Consider the following 13,967-nt stretch of genomic DNA (forward strand, 5'->3'; position numbering starts at 1 on the left):
ACATTTAAATCTAGCCCAGCAAACTCCTCTGTCATCCTTTGTTAAGTTTGCTTAGGCCTCTCAAAATAAACAGGCACCCAAAAGGGCAGAGACTCTCGATTGTTCTTTATTAAACAGTACACCTGGGTATAAGAGGCACACAGACTAGTTTGTTTCCTCTAGGAATTACACAAAACATGGCACAAAAAGGAGTGGAAGCTAAAGGACAAATGGACCATTTCTTGCAGTAACACACACTCAATTCCTCACACATGCGGCTATATGCCACGCAGGTTCAGAACGTTCCTGCCTGTGGTGCTGATGCCTCAGATCAGGGCTGTAACAGGACTGCCCCATTCCCCACCTCTCCTACTCTGTATCAGACTGCAAGAGCACAGCCTGGTATCCTGGGGAAGATAGCATGCATAGCACATACAGCTCTGCCCTGACACCACTCCCCTCACAATCAGGGTCCTTGCTGTGTGCTCAGCACAGCCACCAGCACCACAGGGCAGGGGACAGGGATGGTGACACATCTCATGGATTGCCCTCCTGCTCAGAGGGAGGATAGGTCAGCACAGGAGGGACAATCACAGCCCTGAACACTGGCCTTCTCCTGCACTGAAGAAGTGAAAAAGGGCACTGGCTGCAGACAAGCATTTGCTCCTTGTCCTTACCCTGGGATGACTTCCCTTAAAGATGACCTTCTCCATCGAGATCAAGTTCAACTCCCTTGGAGCACGTGGGTTCTGCCTCCCAGCCATTCCATTGGTAGCTTCCTGGCAGGTGCTCTACTCCTGCCCTAACATGGCCCTACCTGCTCAGTGTTAGCCATGTGCCTTCTCCCCTCCACGGTGACTGCGTCTCAGGTACAGCGGAGTTATTTCTGCAAGGTGAGGAAGCTCTGCAGATGGGCACTGTGCAGATAGGAAGCACTCCAGGTCCTACCCCCATAAGCAGAAAAATTACAGCCATTCTTCCCCTGACCAAGAGCCAGCATCATTTCCAGAAGCCGTTGCCATGACATGATTGCAACTTTCATTGTTATTTTAAGACATGATTTCTTGTATTTGCTTCATTCTTCTCAATACAAAACATTAAATAACCACTGCTGCTGGTGCACTTCAGCCAACTCTCACACATTAAAATCAACTGGCCAAGTCTACAGGAACCCTTCTGGGCAGCAGCCTACATCACTGAGAGCAGCCTTACCTTGGTATTAATGTGATCTCCCACCACTGGAAACACTCGCAGGGAACACACTACACTGTGACCAGCCTCACACAGGAGAAGGGCAGAGGTGCACCAAGATCACTGCCCATGGTGATGCTGGGTGAAGAGCATGAGAGCTCACTGTGGGGCTTGAGAGGCCCTCACCAGCAGCTATCTTATGGGGATGGGCAGCAAGAAGAGGGTAGAGAGCCAGCAGAAGGCCAAAGCACAGCTACAGGTGCTGGCACACAGGAACCTGGCACTGGGAAGTGGTGCTGTGCTGGACACTCTGGGCTACAGAGAGATACCCTGTGGCCACCAGGAAAGACAGGGACATGGCAGCATCAAAGCAAGGTGAGATCACGAAGAGAACCCAGCACACGTGGCTGGAGGAGGTGGGCTGGTACATAGAGACAGACAGGTGGAGAGAGGCAGAGGGGTGAGTGCTCGTCCTGTAGAGGGCCAGGCCTAGGGCTAGTCCCCCTCTGGGAGGACCTCCCAGCCACGCTGCATGGCTTTCACCACCGCACTGTAGAGTTTGATCCAGGCCTCCCTCGCATCTGGGCTGAAGGCAGCACCTAGGCACTTCTCCAACATGTACAGCAAGGACTCGCCAACTGTCTGCAATCCAAACAGAGAAGTGTCAACTCAGTGCTGGGGAACAACAGGCAGATCCCTTCCCTCACTCCCGCACCACTTTGGGTGAGAGACAATGGTGCACCAAGCCATCGCTCCCTCCAGGTGAGAAACCATAGAATCACAGAGTTGTTAATGTTTGGAAAGACCACTAAGATCACCTAGTCCAGCCATCAACCCAATGCCACCATATCCCTTAGTGTGACATCTTTTTCTTAATCTATCTATTTCTTAATATCCAACTTCAGCCTCCCCAACACAACTTGAGGCCATTCCCTTTCATCCTATCACCATAACCTGGGAGATGAGGCTGACCTCCACCTTGTCACCTGTTCAGGGAGTTGCAGAGAGCAATAAGGCCTCCCCTGAGCTTTCCCTTCTACAGACTGAACAGCCTCTTAAATGCTTTGCTCTCCTCTGCCCTCACTCTCCAGGCAGGAAACAAGGGGTGCTCAAGGGCTTCCCAGGCCAAGCCAACATCTCCAGTGGCTCAGAATTGGAACCATCAAGGATTGCACAAACAGCCATAGTGGGATGGGAGAGTACACCTCACCGAAAAGGACTCAACCTTCACACCAACTGCCTGATGCTTCTTGCCGAGGTTGCAGAGGTATTCTTCCAGGCAGGGCAAGTCCTCTAGGTGGCTGACAGCTGCATCAATCACCAGCATCACCTGGGGGAGCACAGTAGCTGCACCACATTTGTACAAGGCCAGCCCCTCTAGCTCACCCTGCTCAGCCCAGCAGCTACCACCACCTCCCAGCACAGCAGAGGAGCTGTTGGCCTCCCTTCCCAGAGGAGAAAGTGGAACCTCTGGAAGTTGCCAGGATAGTGCAAAAGCATAGGAGACAATGCTAAGGTAGGCCAAAGTATTTTGAGGGGAGGTGGAGGAGAGCCCAGCCAGGAGATATGCTCTGGCAATGCACAAATGGCAGTGGGCTCCCAGAGGGATGAAGAGTCACGTGGGAGCAGAACAGAGTTAATGAGGGATGAAGGGAGCAGACAGAACAAGTTAGGAGAGATTAAAACCTGGGCATGGTAAACCCAGCAAAGGCAAGAGGTGATAGAACCGTACTCTATAATTTCAAGAGGGAAATTATCTCCAGCTAGAGCAAAGAGCTATTTCAGCTTAAGGCAATAAGAGCAGAAATAAAGATGGACGTTGCTTGTTCAGTAAGCAGCGGCAGGGAAATAGCAGAAAGCCTGCAGCTATCAAGAAAAGAGCCTCTCACAAGGAACAAGGCCAGGCGAGCAGGCGCTCCGCCGCTTTAAAGATGGAGGTTATAAAGGCTGGTTTGAAGATGGAGGTTATGGGGTTACGAAGGCAGCACAGGCTGCACTCTGTCCCAGCAGGGCTGCTGCTCCGGGCTCACCAAAGGGCTGCGCTGCGTTATGCCCAATTCTTCCTGTACGCGAGCTTCCACGAGGCAGCCTCAGCACCGCTCCCTCCCCGTCTCGGGGACACAGCAGCCCTCCCGCGCGCTCCCATCGACTCCCGGCGGTCCCGAATCCACCCGCGGATTGCCCCGACCCCTCTCACCTTTCGGATGTGATCCAGGAACTCGGGAGCAGCCAGGCACTCCTGGGGGCTGGCAAACTGCTTGCAGTTGTACTGGAAAAGGGGCAACAGGTCAGGGTCCAGATCGAACAACCTGCAACGGCGGGAGAGAGGCCCCATCTTCTCTCTTTGTTGGCTCCATTCGGAGTCCCGCTCACCCGCCGGCAACGGCATCGCAGCCCGTAGGGAAGACGCTGAGATGCGCACGGCAGAGTTCGGCTCGGCTCCGCGAGCTCCTGCCCGGCCGCAACGCGGGGCACCGCGCGGGGCAGCCCCGCACCGCCCGCCGCCCCGGGGATCCGCTCCTCCTGTCGAGCACCCCGGGCGCGGAGCCACGCTGCTTCCCGAGCCCCAGCTCACCTGGAGAAGAGGACGATGCCGTTCTGCACCGGGCTGCTGCTCACCCGCCGCCAGCTCTCCCGGATCAGCTCCTGCTGCGTGCGAGACAGCATCCCGCTCTCCATAGCGGGGCGGGGAAGAGCCCGCCCGGGGAACCTGCCCCCGTCCCCGCCGCCCGAGGTTCGCTCCGCACGCAGCGGGGCCGGCAGAGAAGCGGAGCCCGGAACGGAGCGGAGCCGCCCGCCTTCCGCCCCCCGCCGTGCCCCCGCGCCCCCCCGGCCGGGCGGTACCGCGCCGAGCTGCCCCTCGGTCACCGCTGTGGGCAGGTGCCGGTCCGGCGTCGCAAAGAGCCTCTGTCATTTCAGGGCAATTAACGGCTGAATCCTGCCAAGGTACACAGAGCGGAGACCAGCTTTGTCAGACACGTTCAGGATGCCCAACTTCTCCTTAGAGAAGGCTCCGGGGAGATCTGAGAGCAGCCTGTCAGTATCTAAAGGAGGTGTAAGAAAGAAGGGGACAAACTCTTTAGCAGGGTCTGTGGTGATAGGACAAAGGGAAATGGTTTCAAACTTAAAGGGGACACTTAGACTGGGTAAAAGGAAGAAGTTTTTTTTACAGTAAGGGTAGTGAAGGATTCAGGTTGTCAGTGGGTGTGATTGGTGCAGTCAAGGTGAGGCTGGATGGGACTCTGAGCAACCTGATCAGCTGTAGACATCCCTGTTCAATAGAGAGAGTTGGGCTAGATGGCCTTTTAGAATCTCCTCCAACTCAAGTGTTTCTATGATGCAATGAACTTCTCTTTATTGCTCAGATAAAGGTAAATGATGTGTTTAATTTAGCCCAAGGGAGCACAAAGGAAACTCAAAGGAGTGTAAGCAAGCAAGGGCTCAAGGAGCGTAGCAGAACCCAGGAAAGAAGAGCAGCCCCACGGACAGGAGTTGCAGAAGGATGCATACACCACAGAAGCACCAATGTTACTGAAACCCTTGCTCCACTCTGGAATAACAACTGTGCCAATCTTATCTCATGTTCTGCTGCAGACAGTGGCCTGGACCCCAACCCAGATGCACCTTGACCCAGTGCAAGCAGAACGGAGGCTCTCTGCTTCAGAGCACCACCATCCATCTTTGGCAGGAGGCACAGCTCAGCTCAGCTCAGCTCCAACACACAGGGCTCTTTCTATTCATGAGGCAGCCCAGTGGCAGGGCCATAGAAGGCAGTTCTGGAACCCAAAGCCCTGCCCTGCTCACATGGGCTCCTGGAGCCCTGCACCTTAGGGCAGAAGGGACACAGTGCTGGGTACAGAGAGCTCCAACCTAGATCCAGACTTTCCACTCCAGCAAACTCACAAGGGAACCAAGCTCCTCAAGGAGACTCCAGCTCTCTGGCTGAGGAGCCAAAAGAAAACCTCAGTTCTGCTTTGAATGTCACTGATGTAGCAATTGACCAGATCAATACAATGAGAAAAATCATTACAACAGAGGTGTGATGACAGAAGGACCAGCACACTAAAAAGGTGCTATAAAGAAAGGAAAGAAAATTGCTCACCCATATCAGAAGATTCCAGATTCACAGGGGAAAGCTTCACCAGGGAGGAATCTCCAAAAAGAGATCCTTCCCCAGCAGCAGTCAGCCTTGAAATGAGGTCTCAGAGAGGTGCAGCCAGGCTCCACCCCTTCTGGTCACACAGCTGAATTGCCTTCACCTGTGCCCCCAGGGCTGACCGGGTTCTCTCCCCAGGTGCTCAATCAGTGGTTCAGGCTGTGGTTCAGCAGTTCCTGTGCAGAAGGGAAGCACCTAAGGCAGGCTGCTGGAGCTGAGGGATCAGCTGATGAGTGAGATGGGCACAGGGAGTACAAGGCAGGAGATGAGCATGGTGAAACAGGGAGACAGCCTGGGAATGCTGCCTCAGTTTTGGTTGGGATATGGGACACCTTTCCCTGGCTCCATGCAGGCACTGTACAGCTCACACCCCAGAGCAACAGCTCCAAGCAGAAGGAGCATCTCATATGGCAGCACTGAATGCATGACCACGATGGCTGTGGGAAATGACAACTCACTTCCCCTCATTGTACCTCCCTCCCTGCCATAGACGGTGGCCACCTGCTGGTGGCACAGAGCAGACTTTTGTAGCAGCAGCCCCTGCCCAGCATGCCCAGCCCACTCCCATTGAAGATGGAGGTGCCCCAGGGGACAGTGAGCTGGTAGGGCTGTAATGTATTGCTCAAAAAAAAAAGTAAAGTAAAGTATTAAATGTAAAGTATTGCTCAATGAGGGCTAAGAATGAAAAGGAACCAACCAGTTCCTTATCCCTCCCCTGGGATGGTGTGGGGACACATCCAGGAGCTGTTCCCTGCCCTCTGCCAGGCAAATCTGTTCCCCAACATTCTGCTCTACCTATTGAAGGGTCTCGAGAAGACAGCAGTACTTTTCTCTACCAGCATACATCCTCCAGCACAGGAGCAGGGAGCTGTCAGGAGGGATGCAAGGTGGGAAAAAGGAGGGACTTCAAGTCTCAGAAACATCCAAACATCATTTGCATGACTTAAAGTGAGGACCCAGGAGACACAGCGCTTCTTCTTGCATGCAGAGCAGCTGCTCCCTCACAGCTCTGGGGCTGTCAGAGGCGTTTCTGAAGCTGCTGCAGAACCACAGTGCTGCCAGCACAGGCTGAGTCCAGGGAGGATCCAAAGAACGAAAAAAGAGCAGGAAAGCTCCCTCCTTGTTCAAGTGGTTAGCTAGTCTTGAGGCATAAGGAAGCCCCAGGATGTGTCCAGAGGCTGAGCACTACAAACACTGCCATGTCTGTGCATTTCCTGCCATGGTCCCAGCTCCCTGAGCTCTGTGCAGCCAGCCCAGAGCTCAGCTCTTTCCTGAATTGTTCTTAGATTCCTGCAAGACCTCCCCTGAAGCTGTGATGAGTGAAAAAGAACAAGTTCAGCAGCACAGGCTGCTCCAGTCACCAACAGGGTGCCTGCAAAACAGTGAGGCAGATGGCTGACAAGGGGCTCTGACCTTTAGTAGAGCTCTATTGTGCTTCAGAAGACTATGTTTATGCTGTTTAAAATTTGTGATGGGTCTCTATCTAATTTATGGTCCCCTTCAAAGTACAGTACCATCGCTCACCTTGCCAAGTGTCACTGCCTCGGTTTACCTACAGGGCTGCTGTGACACCACTGTTGCTGTTCTAACAAACCCAACCCCTCCTCCCCCTCCTTCTGGGCTCCTGCTCATTTCCAATTCCTCACCCATTGAGTCTTCATGAATAGTGCTGCTCTGATCCCTCTACCCTGGGCTCCTCGCTCACCATGCAGCCAGATTCTTGGGCCTCATTAATCCCCTTTGCTACTCTTCTTTCCCATCTCTGACCACAGAGCCCATAGTCTCCTCCTCATCCCACCCTCAGGCAGGAGCAGGAGGCATGCCATATTTCCAGCCATCTTCTTACACTGTCCCTCAAGCCACACAGCTCTGTAGCAAAGCAAACCACAAAATAGTTACATAACAAGAAGCAAAAAAGACACAGGAGAGAATAATTTTCCCCATAAAATGATTAAGGCAACAGCTGTAGAGCTTGCAGGCAGTGCTATGCCTGCGGGGAGAATAGGGCCACACCGCTGGCCTTGGAGATTTCGGTTGAAGGAAGGCGAGAGACAGAGAGGAGGAACAATGCGTGGGAGAGAATGCAAGAACAGAACAAAACAGAAACATGCTTCCTGATGTCCCTTTGATACTGGGCATCCTCAGGTTCACCCCAGATTGCCCAGGGCCTGGCTGGAGAGAAGAGTGTGCAGACAGGTGAAACCCAACCAAGGCTGACACACAGACTGCGTAGATCCACCTGCCTGAGCACTGCTTCTGAGGGATGTGGGCAGGTCTGGCTCCTGCAGGCGCAAGGACCTACCTCAGCTGTTAGTCACTCACCCCCTTGTTAGCACCACTGATAGCCCTGAAGAGCTGCCCCACCACCAGGCTGGAATCTCACCAGAAACACGCCTGGTGGCCTGGCAAGCACAACAGTGCCAGTAGCCACCTGGCTTCCGTCCCACCAAGGGACAAACACAGGGGCATGGGCCTCCACCTGCCACCCTCCCAGCTGCTCTGGATCACCTACAGTTGCTGACACCAGCTTGCTGCAATGAGCTGCTCTCCCTGAGGAACTTCCTCTATGCCCTCCACTGTGCTCACTCCTCTCAGAAGTGCTGGCTGTGTCAATATCTGGAACATTTGTTGATCGTCTCCAGCCTCTGGTCTTTCCTTCCTTCTTGCAACTCACATGGACACCACTGACCGGGGCATCTCCTCCCCCATCTGTCCCACAACAGTCTTCCCTGAACACAGTCCTTTTTGCAGTGATTTATTGAAGCAGACGTTTTGCATTAATTGCATCCTGCCTTCATGCGGGGCTGTGTGAGCGTCATCACCTTTCGGCTCTGTGCTCAGCCATCTGCTTTCAACACAAACCCCATGTGTTGTGGCTTCTGTGTGTGCCACCCCTCTCCTGAGGATCCCTGTGGCCTTCACCTCCCCACCTACCTCAGCCATTCCAGTTTTGGTCTTTGTCACAAATGCTCTCTCATTCAGTGAGAAACTTTGCACCTGCAAACTGCAGAGTCAAAATGTGCGAGTGCTGATGAAATACTTTGGTTCTGTCGTTAAGGGAATTATGTAGCTGTGCCGCATCATGAAGTACTTTCCAACCCATTGGGAACTACGTTGGATTTTGAACAGCCATCATTAGCAATCCAGACTCAAGCCCAGCAGGCACAGACAGCCTGCACCCATGAGTCCTACAGCTCTGCCTGAGGAGACCTCCAACCTACTTGCATTGCTATCATTTAAAAAACAACAACAATCCTTGGAATAAACAGAAACTTCATCAGATTTACAGAGAAGAAAAATGCATTAATACTCCAAGAGGTCAAACAGGACGATTACAAGAAAGAAACCAACTGACCTGATAAAAACCAGCACAGAGAAAGTAGAAAGCTCAGTGGGGAGGTTATAATAAAAGCAGTCGTGGATGGGTGCACAACTTCTCAGGGATCTGCCTGTCCATACCTTCTCCTCTCTGCCAAGCAGTGGTCTAATTCTCAATCCACCTCGTACTACTTACAGTTCCTTCTACCTTTGATGCTCCTCATTACACCCCCCTTCTGTGAAGCAGTCCTCCCCCTTCCATATGACACCTTCGCAGCCCCTAGCAGCACAGCAGTTGTCACTCTCTGTACGCTTCTGTCCTGTATTTGAAGTTGATGAAAAGCTTCTCTTTGGCTTCTTTGGCACTTCCATCCCACACTTTGCTCTGGGATGGCCAGCACTTGTGCTCCCGTTACCTGTTTAAATCTCTCTCCTCAGAATTGCTTCCCATGGGATTTTGCCTGGAAGTTACCAGACTATTGAAATTCATTTTTCTTCAACTGCAGTGGCTTGTTTGGGTTGTTCTCAAACAGTTCATATATTTTACAGAGATTCATCACTTCATGTATGTTCTCATTCCCACCTCAACCAGCCCCTCCCTTTTTGTCAGCTAGATTCCTTCTTTGCTTTGTAGCCATACAATTATTGTCCCTAAAGCATTTCAAGGGATCAGTTGCAGACACATTCATCTGAGCAAGAAAAAAACTCTTTCTGGTCAGTGGAGAAACACGGACACTGCTGAACTGCCTCATCCAAAACTGCAGTGAAAAAATCAGACAAGCAGAGCCCAAGAGCTCCCTTTTATCAGCTGCAGGGCTGCAAGATGATGAGCTTTGGGTGAAATCTGGGGCTAATACAATGGCTGCAGGAATGGTAAACATGGTAAACAATTTCCAGCAGTCACAGCACCCAATAGACTATGTCTATTTAGATACAGCACAAACTTTCTTCTTTCAGATGATGTACTACATGGGCCAGAACTACATTCAGAGATGGCATATTAGAAAACAGAAGTATAAGGATATATACACCAGTACTTGGATGTAAACCAGGAAGATGGGGTCGGAATCATGAAGATTTCTTTCAGCATATGGAATTTGGGAGTGCGATGTTGGAAGGCATTGTACAATTTGGGAAACCATATGGGTAAAATGAAGAAAATGAGAAAAGAGGTACAGGAGATTAGAGAGACAGAGAAAGCAAGTTAAAGTTTGCAGTAGAAGTTTCTATATTTGGTTAGCAAAAACATTAAGCAAAGCTTGAGGATCTAAATGAAGAGAAAACACCAATTTATGGGGGAAAAAAAGGTTTGTTCACATTGAGAACCACATAATGGGAAAATGGCTGTAATTTAGAGACCCAAGAGATTCCAAACATGGTATAATAAAAACTACATACAGAGCATTATACAAATGCCATCAAGCATCCGTGCCACCCCTGTGAGCTCACTCACCTGAGGACAGAAGCCATTCTTTTGCAGGACTAGGAAGTAGAGTTCTACCTCAGATGTAATCAGCAGTTTCTGAACACTGCTGCATTTCTCTTCCTTATTCATTCTTATTATCCCTGCACCCCAGAACAGCTCCTGTATCAGCAGCCCTTCCTTCCAGGATGAGAGCCCACAACCAGCTTGAGCTTTGTGAAGCAGCACAGAATACCGCCGGGCCTTCCAGGAGCTCTGTCTGCCTATTCTATCACCTTGTCAAGGCAAAGTCCAGATTCCAGCCGTCCTGATTTTACTTCAACAGCCGTTGGATGAGCTCTAAGCAGGCTGGCCGGCTCTCCTCCAGCATTGATTTGGGCATCACTGCATAGCTGCACAGAGGAAGGCTGCATTTTTCCCCCTTCTAGTTCCACCCCTTGCAATGCTGTACTCAGAAATGCACGCTGCTCTGTCACTACAGCCTGGCACAGCTCCTGATTTACAACATTCCAGTTTTATTACAGATTCTTGCATTTAGTTCACAGCAAGGGCCTCATTTGTACAAGACTGTGCATTGAGCTGATGTTAGGGATACTACACATTCAAAATAAGAATGACTCATACATAAATGTTGATTTCTTGGAAAAAGTGCCCAATCTGTCAAGTTAGATGTCTGAAGGCAACCTACCAGAAGCCTGATGAATATACCCATTAAACAGCACGTATTATGTGTACTTACAATTTAACACAATTTCAACATAGAGAAATAAATCCACGTCAACAGATAGTACTTTATCTTTAGCCAATCTAGCTCCACTTCTGCTGTGCTTACCGGTGCATTGCTTGGACTGCAGCAAGACTTAACCTCCTGAGACTGCAGCCCAGCAACATTTGTATGCTAAAAGCTGATAAAGCTGATGCTGGCAATGGTTTCTGTATCACCGCTGCCATAAGTCAAACTCTCCAATGGTTCAATTTCAAATCCATGTTGCTCCTTCAGTTGTGTGTGGGAGGGACAGGGAGGAAAGGGAGGAAGAAGAAAAAAAGGAAAAAAAAACCCACAACCACAAAAGAATGCTTGAAAGAGGTATTTATTACAAAAATGAATTCAAAATTCTACCACATTTTCCACGTTTCTCTGTACAAAATATATTCATAGCTCAAGGGACCATTCTCCCACATTCTCTCTGCACACTGTACAGTGCAGTAATCCCATCTCAGAAGAATCAGAAGACAGTCAGATCATGGATGGGTGCACACATGTGCATGTATGCACACACATGTACAGCAGCATTAGTAAGAAAGGCATGGAATACAGGACAGGATCACATAAGAACCCCTGCTAATGTCCTAACAGTCCACATGTTTTTGCTTTCATAACTGGTACTTGACCAGTGTGGGAGGGCCCCACCTGACTCCAAGTGCAGTCCCTCTGCTGTAGAGGGGAACACCCTTACCTACACTCTGCAGCTGTTGGAGATGCAGGCTCACAGCTAGGGAGGTGTTTGCACTGCCATCAGTACCTTGAGAGGAGGGAATGGTGTTACAACAGCACTTGTCAACAGAGGGCCAGCTCAGAATCCATCACACAAGCTTGGCCAGCAGAAGCATCTAAGCACAAAAGCAGAGGACTTCAGATAAATGTCTGCGTTTCTAATGTTGACAGCTAGTTCACTCTCAAGTCCCTTGATGAAGATTCTCAGAGTATACAAAAAGGGCAGTTGGCAGAAAAAAATCCTACCTATGAACCTATGCTTAGCTTTCCATTAATTGGTGCTCATTTTGCTCTCACTGCGATAGCTGCTCACTCACTCAGGATACTACAGGGCGCCCTGTCTTACTCCTCATTCAGGCATGAATGGATGCACAGCCTAAAACATAGAGGAAAATGACACTTCCTGCAGTTTGGGGAAGAAACAGAAGGAGAGAGATATAAAAAGGAGGATCCTATCCATGCTCTCTGTGAACCAAGAACATTCAATCGAGATGCAAAAATAAAACTGCAAATGAGAGTGGTACTGGCTGTCCCACTCTGTGAACTGTGAACGACAGCAGTAAGCAGAACATGACACAAAGTCCTCTGCTTGAACCAAGAGTAATATTGGCAAAGGAATCTCCATTCAAATCATTCCCAGAGTCAAAGCCCTGTCTTGCAGCGTGTGTAGCTGACCTCCTGGAAATGGGGCAGTCCCTCCTGCTGGAATAGGGGTGTGCAGAGGTGTGTAGAGGGAGCTGCTAACACATTTTAAGATGAATGGCATGTCTAGGATGAGCCAAATGAGTCAAGAGGCCTTCTATTTACCCTCCAAGGACTGAAGAGGTGAAAATAGCTATCAGATTAAAACAAAATACAAAAAAACAAAAAACAACAACAACAAAAAAAACCCAAAACCATAACAGGGAACCTGGAGATCTGCAGTTTTTTGTAGTCTGACTCTACAGACACCGTTTGATGAAATACTTCACTAGGGATAAAAGCAGCCCTGTCAAGCAAACTTCAAAGAAACAGCTGCTCCAGAGAACAGCATCTTCTGGCCCTGGAAAGCTATTTTCCATGTGGCTGAGGAAGAGAACTGTGATAATCAGCCTGCAGGATGAGCCTGAACTTGTTCATAAATACGAAGGGAAGAACAGAACTGAAACAGCCCAAATTCTGTCCAGAATGCAGAGTGCCCTGTACCCTTTGCCTTATGGCTGCACCACATCTTTTTATGTCAGAGTCAGTAGGAGAACCCAAATATATTTTTATTCACAAAATTTTGGTTACTATACTGTTCCAGCTATTACCAGAGAAGGTGCATTTTTGTTTGCATGTTTGTTTTTGAGAAGGAAGTATTAAATCAAATACTATTTTTTCAGTGTTCTTCAACAGAAAGAATACATCAGCATCATTTCAGTTACTTGAAAACCCATCCCATGGAGCCCAGAAGTGGCAGATGTCATGTGTTCTTTTTTCATGTCTGCCCTCTAGTCTTCAAACATCAACCTTTTAATGTTTTTAAATCCAGATTAAAAAAAAATAAAATAAAAAAAAATAAAAATCAGCGGGAGGTTGCTCCCCCTGGTGGAATATCTGCATTTTTTTCACTGTGTATCTCCACGCCACTACCAGCATGTAACACCTAGCAAACAGGCCAGTCTCAGTGCCAACCACTGTTCTCAAAAGAGAATTTCTGAATCGGCTACTGCAAAGAGAAGAAAAAAAGAAAACAACGCAGCCTTTGTCTGTATTGAGCCACCAATGCCCACCCACTGCTATTAGCAACAGAGGACCAAAGTACTCTGAGCAAGGAACACGCAGGCTCGTCTTCCTCAGGCAGTTCTTATAATGCTGACACCTTCAACATCACCAAAATAGCTGAGGTCACTGAGCTTTGTGCTTTCAGATTTAAGATGGCAGATCAACAACGTTAGAAATTATCATTCCGTAACACAAGTTTTCTAGGTTTGTTTGGTTGTTGTTTGCTGTTAAATAGAAATCAAAGGCTGGGAAAACCCCTACACTTCAAATCACAGCTTTTATCAGCACTTATGGAAATTCCTCTCCATGACAATAGGACTACTGTAGGAAGAACTCATACTTAGGACAGCAAGGCATTAGGCTGATAGTCTCGCCCAGAGCAAAGATGCTGAATCACACTGCTACAAAGGCAGCACTGCACTGCCTGTCTGCCATGTTGCCAACAGTTAACAATTCTCAGCTGCTGTGAGATAAAGCAGGACAGCTCTTATGCAGCCGCTTCCACATCCTTCTCTATGCATCATCTCTGTGAACCCCTGGCTCGTGCAGGTGGGAGCACTTCTTGCAACAGCCAAGTGGAAAAGAATCATCAAATCCAGCAGCTAATTAGTGCAACAGCTTCCCATGACGAACTATCAGCAGGTGATAAACTCAAAACC

At 49.5% G+C, this 13,967-nt stretch overlaps 1 protein-coding gene across 1 annotated transcript; it reads right to left on the reverse strand.

Moving 5' to 3' along the window:
- Positions 1 to 90: 90 nt before the first annotated feature.
- NGB (neuroglobin) lies at positions 91 to 3,958 on the reverse strand. The gene is made up of 4 exons (XM_052694602.1): positions 3,746 to 3,958; positions 3,368 to 3,479; positions 2,381 to 2,500; positions 91 to 1,812 (listed from the first exon to the last, which is right to left on the reverse strand). Exons 1-4 carry the CDS (start codon positions 3,847 to 3,849, stop codon positions 1,666 to 1,668), a joined length of 483 nt encoding a protein of 160 aa, XP_052550562.1. The 5' UTR covers positions 3,850 to 3,958; the 3' UTR covers positions 91 to 1,665.
- Between the last annotated feature and the right edge of the window lie 10,009 nt (positions 3,959 to 13,967).

This window comes from Tympanuchus pallidicinctus, unplaced genomic scaffold (assembly GCF_026119805.1).
Source record: "Tympanuchus pallidicinctus isolate F22 unplaced genomic scaffold, pur_lepc_1.0 scaffold3, whole genome shotgun sequence".
Classification (NCBI taxonomy): domain Eukaryota; kingdom Metazoa; phylum Chordata; class Aves; order Galliformes; family Phasianidae; genus Tympanuchus; species Tympanuchus pallidicinctus.

Excerpts from the sequence above, each read along its gene's own strand:
- NGB (XM_052694602.1), bottom strand. The coding sequence starts at position 3,849 with ATGGAGAGCGGGATGCTGTCTCGCACGCAGCAGGAGCTGATCCGGGAG. Across the intron at positions 2,501-3,367 it reads TCCTGGATCACATCCGAAAG|GTGATGCTGGTGATTGATGC; the intron begins GTGAGAGGGGTC and ends GTGCTCCCCCAG. Across the intron at positions 1,813-2,380 it reads TGAAGGTTGAGTCCTTTTCG|ACAGTTGGCGAGTCCTTGCT; the intron begins GTGAGGTGTACT and ends TTTGGATTGCAG.